Genomic DNA, 19,792 nt, shown 5'->3' with positions numbered 1-19,792 from the left:
CTAATGTATAAGTTGGCAAATCAACTTCTTTACTGTTTAAACAACAGAGCAAGTTACAATAAACTTAAAGTTGAGGAAGAAATGAGGAAAAGGCAAGTGTGGAAAAATGTAACTTATGCTAAGCAAGTCAACTACTCCACACATGAAGCTGTATCAGGAGAAGTTTCAGAATTTTCAACCTTGATATTTGATTCTTCTGCTTAACTCACTGACTTCGGACAGCCTCCAGACTTAAAAACAGATGACAATTTTGTAGATTTCCTTTAGGCAATTATCATCATCACATTATGACAGTTACAGAGTTATTATTTTTATGCTTAGTTTTATTCTTATTTAAATTATTATTTATGAAGCTACAGTAAGAAATACTCTTATTTCTCCAAACAAAATGTCACATTATGAATTACGTAACACAAGGTGATCTTCGATGAATCATAAATTCTAACTTTATCACTTATGTCATTGTTCTTAAGGATATAATTTTTTAGCTGATGTCTGAATTTAAAGTTCTGTTTCTCCTTTTGACTATTAATGTTATGGTAAAAATTAAAACTCGCTAACTATTCCGCTTTACCCTAATGCAGATCAAGTGTTCATCATATTTAGTTCTAAATTCAATGAAGAGGTTTAAATGTGTTTTTCATAAATCAAATAAATGTTTTGTCCAGTACATTTTTAGATTTCAAAAACTGTCTAACTCAGTTTCTATTACTCCCTTAAATAATTATCTAATTACACGAAAATATTTGGTTAATCAACAAAGCACTGGGAATAAAGAGGAATTAGGAGGGTAACGGCACTTAATCAATGAGTCTTTCTTATAGTTGTATACTTGGCAATATAATTAAATACAATAGAATCTGTTATTCATAGAGGTAAAAAAGAAATATGTAAGCCATTGTGCCCATGTGGAGCAGCAATTGGATCTCTCATCTAAAGGATTTTGAATTTTGTATATATTTTTGATACAATTGTCATAGTCTTGTGAGCAAAGGTGAACTGATTAGAATGTAATGAATATCCATGTAGATTATTTAATTTCAACACTGAGCATTTTAATTGAAAACAGCCAATGCTTTACCATTGGAAAATTTAGAAACTACTCAGAACACATGTTGGATCCATTAATATGTTGCAGAAAGGCATTTATTCCCACACACCCCTTAATTTATCTACTTATATTGATGACTACTTGTATTGAGTATGTTTGCTATGACTGCAGAGTCTCCAATTCTTCAATTCTTGTTTCACATGATCTAATAAGGAGATGGAATGGCTATAAATAACCACAAAAACAAAACATTTAGTCTGTCTCCTAATTTCTAGATGTTTATAGCCTATTTACTCTTACTTAAAGTAAGGTAATTGGAATTAGTGAATTCAATTCTTGCTTGACATTTAATGGTCTGCAAATGTCCAGCTATGGGCAGAGGGTCAAAGAGAATTACATGTTCTTGAAATATTTCATGAAATCAAAGTTCAAAATATCACCTAAAATAATATACATTACTTAGATCCCATGTAAAAGGGAAATTCTACTCCCTAGTTGAATCCACTACTATAAAATAGATGTCTCCATACAACTTTGACAAATATGAAAGTACTTCTCTTACTTCTCCCAAGTTCTTCTAACATTTACTTCTGTGAAAACAAAATCTCAACATCAGTTTGAATGCACTGACTCCCAAACACTTAAACAGAGTGATGGGAATTCCCAAAAAAATGGGAACTTATGTCTGGAAATTTAATGGTGGCCTTGCTGTGGATGGTGGGAGTGAACAGTTTGAAAATCTGGAGGAAGGAAGACAAGAAGGATTTCTCTGGATCGGGGGTGAAAGTCTTAGAAAATGCACGATAAAACCACAATCGAGTAATTTTGAGGTAGGAAACATGAAGGTGTTTTCTCTTGGATAATTAGTATTTGGGGTTAATAGTATCGTTCAGAGGTATCACATGGGTATGCATGTTGGGAAATTTGTAAAATCCTACCAGCTAGAATGATATGCTTTGGGAACACCTAGGAGATACTACCTAACTTCTAGCACTGTCTGTTTCTCCTGATCTGTAACAATTTGTTATAGTCTCCTGAGATTTACATTAAGGATACAAACTAACGAACTAAATGTACTTTCAGTTCCTTCTGGAAAAACTGAAATATGGAGGATGAAGACCCCTCTGGGTCAAAAACTGTTTGGAAGAGGGAAAAAGTAGAAGCAAAGTAGAAGTGAAGACACCCCCCCACCCCCCCCCCAGGGAGATAAACTGCACAAAAAATCTAGGTTTAGGTCTTTCTACTAGCAAGTGTTCAGCAGCTTCCCTAGCACAGAGCTCCTCTCAAAATTTTAAATCCAAGTGTTATATCCCTTATAATGTTCTTTCTCTAACTCTTAGTCTTACTTCTGTCTTTCTGCTATTCCTTTCCCCTTTATCTCCTTGTTTTGTCTTTTCTCTTCTTTTGCCACCACCTTTCATTGCCCTTTTCTTTGGGGCAAGATGAGAGAATTATCTAGTACTCTCATAAGAGCAATGAATAAATATATCTGAAACCCAAACAGTGGCAGCCACAAATAGCACAAACCCCAAATAATGGACTTAACGTTTCTTGGGCAAGCCTGTTGAGTGGTAGGTATGCCATACAAAACCTTAAATTTATAAGAAGATCTATGTTACTTTAGATGTAGTAGAAGGAGGAATATTTATTTTTGGTTTTGTGCATTCTGAGACATTTACATTTTAGCCAACATATCGTAAAGTCATTTTAAAAAATCAGTTTCTAAGAAGCAATGTTTCTAACACTATCTACCACACACTTTCTCTTTAAAAGTTTTCCCCAAATAAGAAACTAATTTATAAATGATAATTTAACCACCTGGGACTCTTAGTTCTAAAATCTGAATATAGAGTTAGGAAATTAAATAAGATTATTAATGGTTTATCTGTGGCAATAACTTGTTTTAGTAAAGAGAAGAGAGCAAGAATTAGCTACCACTTGAAAGATTTTCATCTAAATTTTTTTTTGTCCATGCAGTGCAGCATGCTGGATCTTAGTTTCCCGACCGGGGATCGAACCTGCAACCCCTGCAGTAGAAGCATGGAGTCCCAACATGCACTGTTTTTAGAAGTCCTCTAAAAATTTGAACGTGATTTGAGTAGTACTTAAGGTTCTGCTGGGTTTTCACACAGTAAATAGTAGTTCTTTCATTAATTATCAAAGAACTTTCAAGTTTGAGGGAGTTTGAAGTTATCTTATGAAAGCTTCCCCTTTTCCACATCATTTCCCTCATTATTTTAATTCACATTTTAATTGAACTTTTTACAATTTTCAGGAGCTTTCTCACACATTCTATCTTTTTTTTTTGACAATATCACTACAGGGGCTGGGGCAGTTCAGAGATTATTTGCTTAATTATATACAAGAAAAAATGGGGCACTGATGCCAATCCTTGATGCCAATCCTTGATCCCAGAGGTCTCTCTGTTACCTCTCATGCATCTGGGTCCTCAATTTTTCACATTCTCCGAGAACTTATAGTGTTTTAAGATCTTTCTCCTCATTTATTAAGGCACAGTGAGTGGCTTAGACCGAATTGCATAGCAACCAACCAGCATATTTGCCTGGAATCTACATCTCTTAAACATGTTAGGCATTCCTACTATTCTGAAGAGGTTTTCTAAGAACTTTTGTCAGTGTCAGTGGTAGCTCCATCACTATACTGTTTGCAAATCTTGCTATGGGTGCAATGTTGGGGAAGTCCTTGTTTAATACATCTAGCTGCTGGTGTGTGAGACCCCCCTTAGAGACCAGGTGCTTTCTAAACTGTTTCCCTCATTCAAAGAAAACGAAAAAAAAAAAAAAATAGGATGAACGCACACAGTCTTCCCCATTCTGCTTACTTGGTCGCTAGGATCATCTTTTTTCTTGCTGTCTGTTCTTTCTGTTCCATGTGTTGTCTGGCAAGATGTTCTCCTACTGCTTTGGCTGGAAACTCTGTTTCACAAGTGTAGCCAAAATCTCGAGCCAAGTGTAATGCCTCCCCTGTTGGCAGACAATAAAAGTCAGTTTCTCACTAATTTCGTTGGAAGACAATAAAAGTCCGTTTCTCACTAATGGCCAAATTCAACAAGAGGAACACTTTCTCTTTCCTCAAGCCTCATTCCTGGTTGTGGTCATGTGGATCATTTTTCCTATTCATTCTAAATAATCCAAGGGAAAGGAGCTTTGGGGGTGGGGTGGGGTTAAGAAACATGGAGAAACAGAAGCTACTTACCCGGCAGGGGTATGTGGGAAATTGAGGGGGAAAATCAGAAGCACAGTCTAGGAGTTTTGATTCCCCTCGAGGCTCTGACCATTAGACCAGATGGACATCTGAGATCTTACACATGAATGCCCTGGGGGAAAAGCTCTACGGGCATGTCATTTTGTTGCTGCCCAACCTACAACCTATTCTCAATGTATCCTAAATATTCAGATATCTTTTCCATGAGACCTATCAAAGCACTGGCAAAAGGTCCACATAAATTTTCAAAGAAGTGGGAACACTTTGGAAAGGGAAATAATTGAATTATATCAATTTCACCACATTATGTTGCTAAAGAGATTATACTGCCTAGTTATGGTACTAGCATTATCCGGCTTTATGGTGAGCCTCAGTACCTTTTAGTACTATGTATAGTACTTCTTCAGTACCTTATAAAAAATACAGTGCTTCTTAAGTACAGTATAATGATAAATAACTTTTGTGCTTTCACAAAATCTGAAAGAAATGGGGTAAAAATGACTTATTGGCAAGGTAAGATTTGGCCATGGACTCCAGTTTGGAAAACAACAGTTTTTTGTTTTTGTTTTTTTGTTTTTTTTTTTTTCTTTTTTTGCGGTATGCGGGCCTCTCACTGTTGTGGCCTCTCCCGCTGCGGAGCACAGGCTCCGGACGCGCAGGCCCAGCGGCCATGGCTCACGGGCCCAGCCGCTCCGCGGCACATGGGATCCTCCCAGACCGGGGCACGAACCCGCATCCCCTGCATCGGCAGGCGGACTCTCAACCACTGCGCCACCAGGGAGGCCCTGTTTTTGTTTTTTTTTGCAGTACGCGGGCCTCTCACTGCTGTGGCCTCTCCCGTTGCGGAGCACAGGCTCCAGACGCGCAGGCTCAGCGGCCATGGCTCACGGGCCCAGCCGCTCCGCGGCATGTGGGATCTTCCCGGACCGGGGCACAAACCCGTGTCCCCTGCATCGGCAGGCGGACTCTCAACCACTGCACCACCAGGGAAGCCCAAACAACAGTATTTTTAAAGCTCAATCAAGCCAGTACTTACTTGACCATTAAAACTTTAAAAAAGCAAGCTCTCACTACATATATATTGAGCACCTACTTCATTCAAGGCAAAGTGCTAGGGAGGAGTAAAGGCAGATATAAAAGGGCACCAAAGATTGTCCCTGTTTCTAGGAAGATGACGATCATATCAATGATAGTAGTCACAGCAACAACAAATCCAGAAACACCTTAGTAGCACTTTATAAGTTATATTGCATCTACATAAGCATTATCTATAGTCTGTACGTGTTCATTGACATTATATTGATATTATATATAATACAAGCTATTGTATTACAAGTATCAAATAAATGTTAGAGATAAAACGTTTGACACAAGTTCAAAAGAGGAGAAGGTGGTACTCATGGAGAGGTGATCCAACAGCTACGTAGTCAATCAAATTTTGCCATGAAGAAATTAAAAACTAGTCAGGTTTGATAACCAAACCTCATGACACTTGTTTGGTGACTGGCCAAAGTAATGGATTTGATCCTGCTTTATATTCATAGAATAACAAAGTAGTCGATGAATTAATATCAGCAAGAAGTAAAAATGATTAATATTACTATAGAAAAGGAGGAAAAGTTTATAGATATACACAATAGGCTAGTTAATATCAATGAAACATTCCTTAGTAAAGATACTATTTTTTTCTCTAAAAACAAAGAAATATTAATCTTTCAGATTGGGAAACTCATATTTATAAAAATGACTAAAAAATTACCAACAATGGAAAACAGGAAAACATTTTAGAACAGTATAGAGCTGAAAAAATATAATCCTAAGAGTGTTTGTCCCTTAAATTTTTCTTGGATATATGTTTTCCTCTTAGGATTTTTAATTGTAAAAAATGTAAATAATGACGTTCAATATTTGTTTGTGAGTTTTTCTTTTTCCCTAAAATCTTCTATCTCAAAAATTTTCCCTTATGTGTATTAAGGCGAAGAAGGAACAAGACTAAGGGCTCTTCAATGATGGTTTATTTATGTGATTTATGCCCACAGAGCTAATAGGAACGGGTGGGGTTCTCACCCTTGTTTGTTTGACAGAAAGGCACATTTAGGCTATGGAAATCTCCACTGTGACTATGCAGATATTAGTTAATACCCTGATTTGAAGTTTCAGTGTGTGCAAATATTAACCACACATTAAAATTAGACTCGAGTTTATACAAGTGTGTTTAATTTTTATTTATGTTACTGTGAGACACGAACATTGTAATTCATCCTTTTCATGCATTCCCTGAGTCTTTAACAACTTTTTTTCATTCACAAAATGTGAGAAGCCCTGTTCTAAGCCTTGGAAGAGTCCAATAAAAATATGACTATGGGGCTTCCCTGGTGGCGCAGTGGTTGAGGGTCCGCCTGCCGATGCAGGGGACACGGGTTCGTGCCCCGGTCTGGGAAGATCCCACATGCCGCGGAGCGGTTGGGCCCGTGAGCCATGGCCGTTGGGCCTGCGCGTCCGGAGCCTGTGCTCCGCAACGGGAGAGGCCACAACAGTGAGAGGCCCGCATACAGAAAAAAAAAAAAAAAAAAAAAAAAAAAAATATGACTATGTGGTAAACGTATTAGATCAGATAATGTTTTGTGAACTATCCAATCATGATTTCCCCCTCAGTCTGTTTCAAAGCAGCAGCAGGTCTTTAGTTAAGATTTTTATATTCCTGTGGTAGAAAACATCGTTTTTCCTCCATTTTAAGCAGAAAGATGACAAAAGTGGATGAAAAGTGTCTCTATATTGACTAGTCTAGGTAGTGCTAATTATTGAGGGGGGTCACATTTTTGGATAAACTGCAATGTACAAACAATATATATATATATATATATATATATATATTTTTTTTTTTTTTTGCGGTACGCGGGCCTCTCCCGTTGCGGAGCACAGGCTCCGGACGCGCAGGCTCAGCGGCCACGGCTCACGGGTCCAGCCGCTCCGCGGCATGTGGGATCTTCCCGGACCGGGGCACAGAACCCATGTCCCCTGCATCGGCAGGCGGACTCTCAACCACTGCGCCACCAGGGAAGCCCTAACAATATTTTTAAAGCACTTATTACCAGCAGTTTATCACCCTAACCAAATAGGAAAGAAAATGTGTGCTTATTTGGCAGAAGAAAAGGCATGAAGATTTTTTAAAAAGAGACATTGTAATGCCATGTAGGATGGTGATTTTTGCTAAGAAAATGACAGAAGGGAGATAATTCAATAAGTTTCAAATCTGAGGTAAAAAGTCATAAAGCTTGACCCATCAAAGAATGGCTACAGCACCTGACCAGAAGATAAGCTCATGTGACCTTAGGACTCAGAAGAATTTTGCACCTAACCCAATAGCACTGTTCATAACGTCATCCTTGTACAGCAAATCGAGTTATGTGAACTGATATATCTTCATATTGCAATATTGACACAGAAATAGATATTTAAATAAAAACTTAAGAGATTATTTTACATATATACAATATATACAAGTCTCTCTCTATATATACATACAATATATACAAGTCTCTCTATATAGAGACTATTATATATATAAGACTATTATATATATATATATATATATATATACACACACACACACATACACACATATGCATATATGTGTGTATATATATTTTTTCCCCCTCTACTGTTTGTGCAATAGTAAGAGAAGTGAAACAGTGCAAACAGGAGGATGGCAGCATGCCTCTTAAATTTTTTGTTAAAACCTGATTCTTGAGGATCTGGCCCATTTTATGCAAACCTCTCACCGTGTGGTAGTTTTAAAAACAGTTTGAATGGAACAGCTGCTATTTACATTTACACTGACAGCCAGATCCTTCCTTCCCTTAGCTCTGTTTACTGCTTTCTCCTGCTTGCGACGTAACATTGTTACTGGATGTATAGCGATGCTACATCAAAAGAAGTGGCAAGTGAAGACACTCTGATGTGTAGTTAAAATGTGTAGACCATGCCACAAAAGCTTTGTGCGTGAGGACCCAAGAATGAACGAATTAATGGATCCACGAATTAAAAGACACATGATATTCAGGAAAAATGACAAATCTACAGTTCAATCCTGTACCACAGATACCTTAGAGTCAACAGGTTTAAGAAAAATAGAAATTTTTGGAGCAGAAAAGCATGTGAATAAGACTCTAGGGGATTTGACTGATTTGTGAAAATAAAGAACTATGAGCTTCTCTGTCTCTGTGGGGAGATGAAGTACCCACGTGAACAAGTAGGTGCAGTAACCTGGGGTGACAGTGTGATCCCTGGAGGGCTAGATCCCATATAGCAAACATGGCGGCTGTTGTCTCATTTCTGTGCACGATGAGATGGGATGCCCCGTGGTGGCTGTTTTCCAGAGAGGATTTAAGCTCTTCCTTTATTTCAATGCAATGTGCCACCTGACAAACCAGTACCAACCCACCCCTGCTTCTTTACACCACTGAAGCAACACAGTAACTTTGGCAAATACGTCCACTGTACTTCATGCCATTCCAAAAATTACTGTTTTAGAAGTAGGATACATGGGGGATAGTTTGAGAGCTTGGACAGGATATTCTAAGTGCAAGGCTTTAGGCTCTCTACGCCAAGTAGTGAGACCCCTCCTTCCAAAAAAGGGGAAACCATTTTTCAATAGTAACAGCAGCAGTTAATGACTCATGCTGAGGACCTCTCTCTCAAAAAACCAACACAAGTAAAGTTACAGAATACGGGAAGAGCATAAAAAGAGAATTTGCTCTTTTTCAGGGCATTCATTTTTCACACTCAAAAGCAAAAAGTAAAAAACTAAGGGTAAATATTAGGAAACACTTATATGGCAATTATTGTTGAAGCCCAGAAATGGAAAGTTAATGGGAAAAATGCTTTCTGAGGAAAGTGGATTGATCGTTTTACTGAGATTCTGGGTTCCCACATTATTTTACCTGAAGCAGGTCTAAATGCATTTTTAAAATAGAAATGAACACACCTCATTTCAACATTTTATCCAGTCATTAAGGATTTTTTCTCCTTTTAGAATTATTGTATTTTAGAAGAAAATGTACTTTAGACAACTGTAAATCAATATCTAAAACTAATTTGTACTAAAGGATACTTGTACATTGTTATTCACTAGACAATTCTCACCAACTGTCACTAAATTCATTGCCTTAGAAAGAACTTAGGTTTAACTTCTTATTGTAATACCCTATATTATTAAATGAAAGCAACAATTCATATGTGTTAAGTTCCAGTCACATATCTGTGATTTCAATTTTAATTACATGTATGGAAAATAGCACATTCAAATCTATCTCTGGGATTATTCTGAGAAGCATCTATTAGATAGCAAATTTGAGAATATTTTCAAATCTGGATGAGATATTTAAAAAGTTATAAAAAAAAATATCAAGCTTCCGTAAACCCTAGAGCTGAAGGACAGGTTTAATGTACCTGTTACAGGCTTCCAGAACGATTCTAAAAGGAGTGCACTCTGTGACACTATATATCATATAATCTACACTATAGGTAAGTGTCTTATAATGTGGTAGTTTCCCTATTTAACGAGGACTTTGTTTAAATACCAACACTTTGTTCCTCAGAGTGATAGTTTTGTTCCCCATTCCATACTCTGTGCTTAGTACAGTACCCGACTCATAATAGGTACTTAGTAAACATTTGTAAAGTGGAAAAGCTTTCAAATATTTTATTGGTTAATTATAACAATAATCTTGCGGGGCACCCCTTCCAAAGAATATAAGTGAAAAACTAGAGCAAAAGAAAATTGCTAGAAAGAATGAAACATATAAAATACCCGTTGAGTATATCATTGTATCAGTGGAGCCATTTAATAAAATAGATTATGCTTGAAGACAGTGTTTTTCAATCCTTGCTATTCCCATAGCCTGGGAGTTTGTTTAATATGTGTGTATACAAGCATGTGTGCATACACACACACACACACACTCACACACACACACACACACACACACCAGGGTTTTACCCCCTGTCATTCAATCTCTGGAGCCAGGGCATCTGCATTTTTTGAAAGCTCCTGACCTCATCTCAAGCCACGGTTGTCCTAAGGTGAAGGGAAAGCATTATGTGGGGATGAAATATACACCTTCCCCCAAAACACGGATTCTGTGGCTTATATCAGTAAAAAAGAAAACAGTTACTATGGAGTTAATATTAAACTGTAAAGACCTCTGTCTATCTGGGTTCTTGCATACTGAGTTCTGCCTTATTTGGCTGATATAATACACACTCTAGAAACAAAAATGGCTATGTGGTGGGGTAAAGGAGAGATATTGTTAGGGGAACAAAGTCATCAGTCAATTTAAAAAGTATATTTGTTTAAGGAGATTTAGTGTAAGATGAAACTTGCTTTTCATAACAGTAGGGGAAAATGGATTATCAATAAAAGATGTTGGGACAACTGGCTGGCCATCTGGGAAAAAAAAAACAAGTAAAATTAGATCTATATCATACATCCAACAACAACAAAAAGTCCAGATGGATCAAAGATTTAAACATAAAATATAGATCCACAAAGTAATTAGAAGGCAACATGGGAGAAATATTTTATAATCTTGGGATGAAAAAGGACTTTCAAAATATTACAATAAAAATGAAAGGCCATGGAATAAAATATATGAGAAATATGATTATATCAATATAAAAAAGTTCTGCATGACATAGATCTGAACAAATAAGCAACTAAACAAAAAACTTATAATAGCAAACAGACAAACCAGAGCCAGGGGTGGAGACGCTTAGCAACTCATATCAGAGGCACACAGCCCGTTTTCCTTATATACGATGAGCACTTACAAATGAATGAGAAAAATGTAAAAAATTACCCTATTGGTACAAAGCAAGTGAACAGACAAAAAAGCTCATAAAATTCTCCTAAGAATATACTCAACCTCCTTCATAATAGAGGTAGTCTATTTTTTTTTCCACTCAAATTAGCAAAGATCAAAAAATTGATAGCGCCGTGCTTGGGCTAGAGTATAGGGGAGTACTAGCATGTCAAAGCTTCCTACCCCCATCACTGATAGAATCATAACTTTACAACCACTGTACAGAGCAATCTTCCAATAATCTTTTAAAATTACAAATGCAGGGCTTCCCTGGTGGCGCAGTGGTTGAGAGTCCGCCTGCCAATGCAGGGGACACGGGTTCGTGCCCCGGTCCAGGAAGATCCCACATGCCGCAGAGCGGCCGGGCCCGTGAGCCATGGCCGCTGAGCCTGCGCGTCTGGAGCCTGTGCTCCGCAATGGGAGAGGCCACAACAGTGTGACGCCCACGTACCGCAAAAAAAAAAAAAAAAAAAAAAAAAAAAATTACAAATGCAAATATCTTTTGACCCTGCAACACATTCTTAGGAATTCATTGAATAGATATACTTGCATATCTGAAGAATTATTTATGTAAGTGTGAGGTTGCTTATTGTAGCACTATTAGTAATAGCCAAAGATTAAAAACACCTATATGAGATTTAGTAGGTCACTGGTTAAATAAGTTATGATGCACTCAAACAACGGAATACTGTGCGTGTTTAAAAGAATGAACAACTTGTAAAAACTGCAAATAAAGCTAAGATAATGTGTGAAAAAATGTGTAGAACAGTGTGTATAGAATGCTATAATTTTTAAAATAAAAACCAAAACTATGCATACACATATATATCCTTGGAAGGAAATAGAGAAACCAGTAACATTTGTTTCCTCCAGGAGAGGGTCTAAATGGGGAATAGAGTGAAAAGGAGACATTTCACTATATACCCTTTGTAACTTTTGAATTTTTACCATCTAACGAATGACCTACTTAAAATTATATTAATTAAAAAGCAAAACTACCCTCTGACTCAGTTCTTAGAAAGATTTCATCTAAACTCAAATACTTGTTGTAAATGGAAACCTAAGCAATTCCAAAACTTTCATTACTATTCAGTAGGAGTTAGACATCATTAGGAATAATTATAATCTACAATTTTATTAGAACACTGACGAATTTTGACAAAGGTAAACAATGGAAAAAAGCAGACACTGAGTTTTGAAAAGCACATTAGTTGGCATGAACTTTGAAAGAGAGAATAGTAGAAAAAAGAAAAAACCTAGGAAAGTCATGCAGAGACGTGCTTCTAAGGAAGCTTTGTGATTTGCAAGAGTGAGTAGTATGCTGGACCAAAGGGGCAAAGGCAGGACTGAGCCAAACAGGCTTGGATACATCTGTTTTTTTGTGCCAGAACAGGAGTAGGAATCTAAGCACGCCACAAGCACACAGACAGACACAAGGGCATATGTGCAATAGCCTATTTCCTCTACCCCCTACATGTAAACACCTTTCTCCCTGAAAATGAATGAAACCATAAGATGCAGGTCAGGGGAGCACTCTTAGGAAGTAAGCAAATGATTTAAGAAGATTCCTCTGAGATGATGTGTATTAATCCATAATATTGTAAGATACTGAGATCAATTATTGAAAATTCTGATAGACATGAGTTCTCAGATATTAGACAACAATATCGAATTGCTACCTAATGATCAATTATCAAAGCAGGGTCTCTCGATAGAAACTATTCCATGACTTAGAATAAGAAATTTACAGGGGCTTCCCTGGTGGCGCACTGGTTGAGAGTCCATCTGCCAATGCAGGGGACACAGGTTTGTGCCCGGTCTGGGAAGATCCCATATGCCGCGGAGCGGCTGGGCCTGTGAGCCATGGCCGCTGAGCCTGCGCGTCCGGAGCCTGTGCTCCGCAACGGGAGAGGCCACAGCAGTGAGAGGCCCGCATACCGCAAAAAAAAAAAAAAAAAAAGAATAAGATATTTACAGATAATACCTATAAGTCTGAAAAAAAAAAGCCATTTTCCAAGAAAGACCTTAAGATGACTGACTAACATAGACTGCACTAGCATTTACTTATTGAGTCCAATTCCACTGGCAGCTCTGAAATGCAAAGCTGTGCCCAAGAAGACATTGTCAATGCCAGAGTGTTTGTGTGCAAAAGGGGACACCAGGGTCCCCTAGTGATTAGGCTCTTCCAGGTCATCGTGTGACTAAAGTGAGCACCAATTAGAACTATTGTAACAATATAACAAGGGGTCAATGTAAGACCCTTTTAATATCACATACATTTTTAGAAGAAAGCTGGAAACCTTTATCCCAGAGGAGGGACTTAGGTGGAAATGTGATGTCTGGAATGGCTGGTGAAGGAGTTATGTTGGGATGATGGTCCTTTCAGACCTACAGCCATGCTGTGCGTCCTTGGAGATTAGCCCTAAGCTCCACACACCCAGAGAAACCCACTCTGGTACCTGTGTGAAGACAAGGGGAATAGCACCTCTGTTCTAAATTCCGTGAGAAGAGCAAATAATGCTGAGTGTGCCCTGTGCGTGTATTATCACTGATGCTTGGCAAAAGGATTTTGGCATTTGAATCCTACAAGCCTCAAGCAGTGAACAATACCTCTTCCTAAATTAAAAAGCCATGGACTAATCGTACGAAGAAAATTGCTCCCTAATAGCTCATTTATAGGAAAGCGTTCATTGTCAAGTTGATCGTTCTTTTCCCTGGTTTCTTGGAAATGCAATCATATAGGCTCAGGATTAAAGACAAAGGGGGAAATAGCACCAAGTGATTGCATTCCTGTCTCCTACCTTAGGTTGATTTGGCTGAAGTGGAAGGAAAAGGTTTTGTAGGATAGTCTCCTAACTAACTAACTAAGTAGACTGGCACCCTTTTGAAAGTACAAGAGACACTATTGATAATTTTATTCCAGAAAAACAGAAAGAAGCAAGATTTAATGTCATCCTAACTTTGGAGGATTAAGTGGCAGCAGATGGTGCATCAGGATGTTAAAATCAGCTTGTCCTGTTGGATGCAGAAAAGCCCAACAAGCTTGCCCAGGATTCCTAGCAGCACGGATGTCCAATCCATGGTGAAAAACAGGCTCAGGAATTGATAACTTCTTTCTATTCCTTAGTTATATTGTTATAACTGTTGTAACTCTAACTATAAATATATAGTTAAATTCAGAAGTAGTTCAGCAATGCAACTGTTCAGAATCCATGCCACTAACATAAATCCGAGTGGAAAACACATGGTGATGTTGCAAAGCAGAAGAACTGGGTTCTCCTCCTTGCTGCTCCCCTGATCCTGTGCAAAATGGTTAATCTCACTGTCCCTTAGTTTTCTCATTTGAGAATAAAGATAACTAAAATTTATCGACACAAACTTTTCGCTGGGCACCCTGTGAACTGCTTTATAAACATTCTGATTTCACTCCGACAACAACCTTATTATTAACACCCCTTTATAGGTAAGGACACTGATGCTCAGAGAGGTTGTGAGTCTTTCCCTATAGCACACAGCTAGTAAGTGGTAGAAGCGGGTTCAAACAAGGCTATTTGGCTCCGGAAGCACACTCTTTAACCATGTGTGCTATGTCCCACTGCCTTAGACTACTCAATCTTCCATTTCCCTCCAGGGTTAAAGTTTTATGATCCTGAGTAAATTCTGCTACTAAGTAACACTATTGTTTAGGGAGAAAGAGACAAGAGAACAGGTACTAATTTTTATTAAGTGCCTCTTTGCCCCACCGTGTCAAGTGTTTAATGTAGCGAATGCATTTAATTCTACAAAAGACACACAAAGCAGATGTGGCAGAAATGGGAGCTGGACCATCCAAGATTTGTCCTTTCTTTTATACTATAGAGTTGTTGCTGACAAGATTCTGCCCAGCTAGGCACTACATTTTCTGGCATATCTCATGCCTCTGGAATTAGGCATAGCCATGGGACTAGTTGTCATGGAATGTAGACGGTAGCAACGTAGGCCAATTCCTGGCCAAGTGGGTTGGAAGCTGTGTCCTTTCACCATCGTGTCTTTCCTTATTGTGAGCTGAATGCATAGGGCTCCCAGGACCTAGAGGAGGGCATAGCTAGAGGTGGAAGTACTCTGGTCCCTGAATGAGACTAAGAGGAAGGAAGGGCCCGGGGGAGGAACACCCACGTCATCTGTGAAGAGTGACAAAGAAGCTTCTATCGTGTTAAGCCACTGAAAATTTGGAAATTAACTGTTATAACAGCTAGCATTACCCTAAACATCACAGATAGTGTGATCCTTATCTGTAAATTAGGAAAATGAAGCTCAGTCAGGTTAAGCAACCTGCCCAAAGTCAGCCAAATGTCAAAAGTGTTATTACTGGGGGCAGAGGTGGAGGTACTAGTCCAAGGCATGAGGTGAGAAGTGCAGGACAGGGGCTGGGAGCTTACTTTAAAAAGAAAGGAAAGAGGGCTTCCCTGGTGGCACAGTGGTTAAGAATCTGCCTGCCAACGCAGGGGACATGGGTTCGAGCCCTGGTCCGGGAAGATCCCACATGCCACGGAGCAACTAAGCCCGTGCACCACAACTACTGAGCCTGCGCTCTAGAGCCCGTGAGCCACAACTACTGAGCCCGTGTGCCACAACTGCTGAAGCCCGCGCGCCTAGAGCCTGTGCTCCGCAACAAGAGAAGCCACTGCAAAGAGAAGCTTGTGCACCACAACGAAGAGTAGCCCCCACTCGCCTCAACTAGAGAAAGCCCGTGCGCAGCAACAAAGACCCAATGCAGCCAAAAATAAATAAATAAATAAATTTATTTTTTAAAAAAAGGAAAGAAAGAATTAAGGAAGGAAGGAAGGAAGACGGGAGGGAGGGAGGGAGGCAAGAAAGGAGGGAAGAAAGGAAGGAAGGAGGGAGGGAAAACTAAAGAAAGAGGCAAAAGGGACAAAAGGTTTAGATTTGAAAAGAGTGAATAGATATCACACACAATATTTGTAAATGGTCCCCTTTCTTTTGCTGATGCATATTTATACCCTTCACTGCCCCATACTGTTTTTTAATATATATATAAACAGAATTTGATACCTGGTCATGACAAACTGAAAGCCAAGGTATTTACGTTTAAGGACTTAACTATGCTTGTGGAACTCCTGGTGTTGCCTGAGAATGCTATATGAGCCTCTGTAAATTGAGCAGAACTGTCCCAGGAGAGCACCCCACTCAAGTGAACAAAACTTCCCTCCAGCAACACTCCGTAACTTTGGCCATCTTGGAAAACCTCAAGTGAGGTGGGAGTGATACACAGGAATGACTCCTCATTCCTGCCATAATCGACTCCTTATACTTGTTTTAACAACCGCCAACACTGCAAAGATTGTTCTGGAATAAAATATAGAGGAAGCAGCTAATTGGTGATTCATAAATAACAAATACATAGCAAGAGTATTAGAACTAGAACAATAATATTGGTCAAACTCTTTGAATGTTCTCCAGATATAGAATTTCTCCCACTCTGGAAGAGTCTGGGATTATCCCAAGATCTCAGGAAGATCAGCGAATCGGGTTAAGCAATTCTAATCCACTGAATTTTCCAGAAAATGACAACTCTCTAATGTTATAGATACCAGAGTGGACAAAGGAGAAGTCATAGCAATGTGATTAACAAGGGAAAATAAGAAGAACTCCAGGCTTATGATAAAGTGGGTACAAGAAGGTGTACCAACCATTAGTTATATATTTAAACCCCATTAACTGAAGACATATGGGTAAAAAAGGAATATTTTCTAGTATTACATTCAGTGGACTCTGAATTCAAATACTCATATCTCATTGTAGGTCAAATATATCTGTGCTATGTGGACCAAAAAAAAATCCCCACTCTAAATACATGCCTTACTAAAATGTTCACTTTTCAAACAACTTTATCTGGTGAAAAAAGTTAGTCATGAGTTCTTCATCCCACTGGTTATTAGGCGCAATGCTATTTGTAACAGAAATGTTGTGGATAATTTAAATATTATAAATTTGCATGAAATAGCCCTCTCATAAATTCCTAAAATATTCCCTAAAATAATGACTCTAATATGTTGATTTGACAACGATGCTAGAATGGCACTATTAGTAGAGTGACTCCATTTAAAAGAAATACAGGGGGAAATGATTATAAAATAATTAAAAACAAAATGATTGGAAACCCAAGGCAAATGTGGAAACCCAGGAATATCACAATGAAACCACTGTGAGGTTAGTGACAAGGGTAGTTTTTGAAAACCATACCTTCATTTGCTAATTTCATTCCCTGTTATAAGGTACCTTACTGTTCACTGATTGAATCTTGACAAAGGGTAAATCATGTCTGCATGGAGAGTCTAGCAGTGTCCCCATACACTACTCTTTCTTTGGGATTTTTATCATAATAGCATCAATGGCAAGGCTGTATTCAAAGCATCCCCACAAAGGGGCCGAGACAAGTACTAAAAAGTCACAGAAGGTCGACCTTAAGGAGATTTATTTCCAAGTGTGGTCAATGAGGAATAAAGCCAGTCAGAATTATCTTGGTCTCAAGTGCTGTACCAAAATGGGGAAGGACTGAACCATTGCTGGATTGAACCCCAGCAATGTCTTGGGCCATCAGGGAGATAAAGAGTTTCTAAATGATGAAAAAGATTAGTATTCTCTCCTACAGAGCCTTAGGTTTATAAGAAAGCTGATGGACCATTTCTGACAATTAGAAATCTCATTTTAGAATTTCTGGAAAAAATTAATCTAAAATGTCACTGGCTTCCGCAAAAATGTTTGATTGAGGGGCAAAAATATTACCAAAGACATGGTCAATTCAAGGTCTATGAATACCAACCAGTAACCATGATAAAGTTTTAATTTACCAGCTAAAATGGTATAAGCAAAACAAACTTGAAATAACTGAATCAAATCCATGTTAGCACAAAGAGGACGAAGGCCACAAAATATTAGGTTCTCCTCTTGTCCTAAGACCACTTGTACTTTTTTAAACCATGGGTCATGACCCATGACTCAACAGTGAGTCTTGAAATAAATTTAGTGGGCTTACATTCAGCATTTAAAAGTAGTGGGTTTACAATCAGCATTTTAAAAGAATACAAAAATATGGAATAGAATAAAAATACCATAGAACATAATACATAGTAGTGAAACTTAAGACGCATGCGTGTGTGTGTGTGAGAGAGAGAATGCACACATTTGAGGGTCATAATGTAACATGTGGGGAGTTGAGGAATGCAAAAGGTCCCTTTGCCCCTAAATCTCATTTCCTCAGTTCCATCAGAATGCCTGGAGTTCAACAATAAAATATTTATTTCTCTACACCATGAATATTTGGGGGATTTCAAAAGCATCCAGTTAAAGTGAGATGCATCTGAGAAGGATAAAATCTTAAGTTCCATCAGCCAAGGCTGATGTGACACCTCTGTGAGCAGAGGTGAACACAAGCCAAGCACTTTTGTGATAGGAGAGTTTTGCTGGAAGAGTAGCTGGCAAGACCACGAGATGGTCCTAGGATTTCACGTTTTAACCTGTATCCTTTCTGTGAGCATCCATCAATGATTCCCACACAGGGTGCTCTGGTGTTTTGGGCTAACATAAAAATCAATAAGAAGAATTTTGACTATACCCTTTTAGGGTTCTTCAGGTTTTACTGGATGGACATTCACAGACACCTTGGATAAAGGCCTCTCTTAGGGCCTTTACTTTTCACACCAGTTACATGAAAAGTATCTCAAGGAACATTTAAGTCAATGATCCTTAAACCTCATTATACATCAGGGGGTGTTTTTAAGAATGTAGATAGCTGTGCCATACCCCCAGAGATTGCATTTCAAGTGGTTTGGGAATGGGGCCCAGGCCCATGATTTTACTGTGGAACTGGGCTTGAGAACCAATCATGTTCTATGATTCATATGATTCTTGAACCCACTCTTATATTTTGAACATATTTTGTTCTTTTGTTAGATAGCTATAATTTTCATGATGTTTTCACTTATATTAAGCAGGAATCTGTCTCTCTTTAGAATCAATCCATTAGTCATTTTTTTCTGCTTTGCTCTTCCTTTAGTACGCCCAACCCCCATGGATGGATTATGGGTCAACTCCCTTTACCATATGCCAGCTCTTAGTATTAGCGCACACAGGCAAACAGCACAAGATATATACCATAGTAACAGTTAACACTTATTAAATGTTCATGACCAATAATATTATTGTGGTTGTTATCATTATTACAATTAGGAAGTAAAGCAAAGATACCTGTTAATAGCAAAATCAGGGACTTCCCTGGTTGCCCAGTGGGTAAAACTCTGCGCTCCCAATGCAGAGGGCCCGAGTTTGATCCCTGGTCAGGGAACTAGGTCCCACATACATGCTGCAACTAAAGATCCCATGTGTCACAACTAAGACCTGGCACAGCCTAAATAAATAAATAAATAAAATTTTTTAAAAAAAATACCAAAATCACCAAAGCAATTTTGCCAAGACCAAGGTCAAGAACACACTATTTCACAGAGTTGTTCAGTAAATAGTGTGTGTTGATAATCTGGAAAAAGGCAAGATGTTTGTTTGTATGTTTCACTTACCTTTTACTTCCTACAGTGTCTTATGGTCAAGTGAGAAACCAATGCAAGAAAAGTGTCATAGGTGTGTTCAGATAAGGCTT

The 19,792-nt window shown here is 38.4% G+C and overlaps 1 protein-coding gene across 2 annotated transcripts in view; it reads right to left on the bottom strand.

Annotated features, from left to right (window-relative positions):
* Positions 1–19,792, bottom strand: part of TFAP2D (transcription factor AP-2 delta) — a gene marked incomplete at its 5' end in the record, with an annotated part of 54,952 nt that overhangs the window by 18,748 nt on the left and 16,412 nt on the right. For both annotated transcript variants that reach the window (XM_081246443.1, XM_081246442.1), the window contains one exon: positions 3,894–4,035. In XM_081246443.1, the coding sequence (XP_081102569.1) occupies positions 3,894–4,035 (142 nt within the window). The remainder of the gene's footprint in view (positions 1–3,893; positions 4,036–19,792) is intronic.

The sequence above is a fragment of the Mesoplodon bidens genome (genome assembly GCF_964165515.1).
Source record: "Mesoplodon bidens genome assembly, chromosome: 10".
Taxonomy (NCBI): domain Eukaryota; kingdom Metazoa; phylum Chordata; class Mammalia; order Artiodactyla; family Ziphiidae; genus Mesoplodon; species Mesoplodon bidens.
Note: the sequence above shows the minus strand (reverse complement) of the source record. Positions and strands in the feature narration are given on the sequence as shown.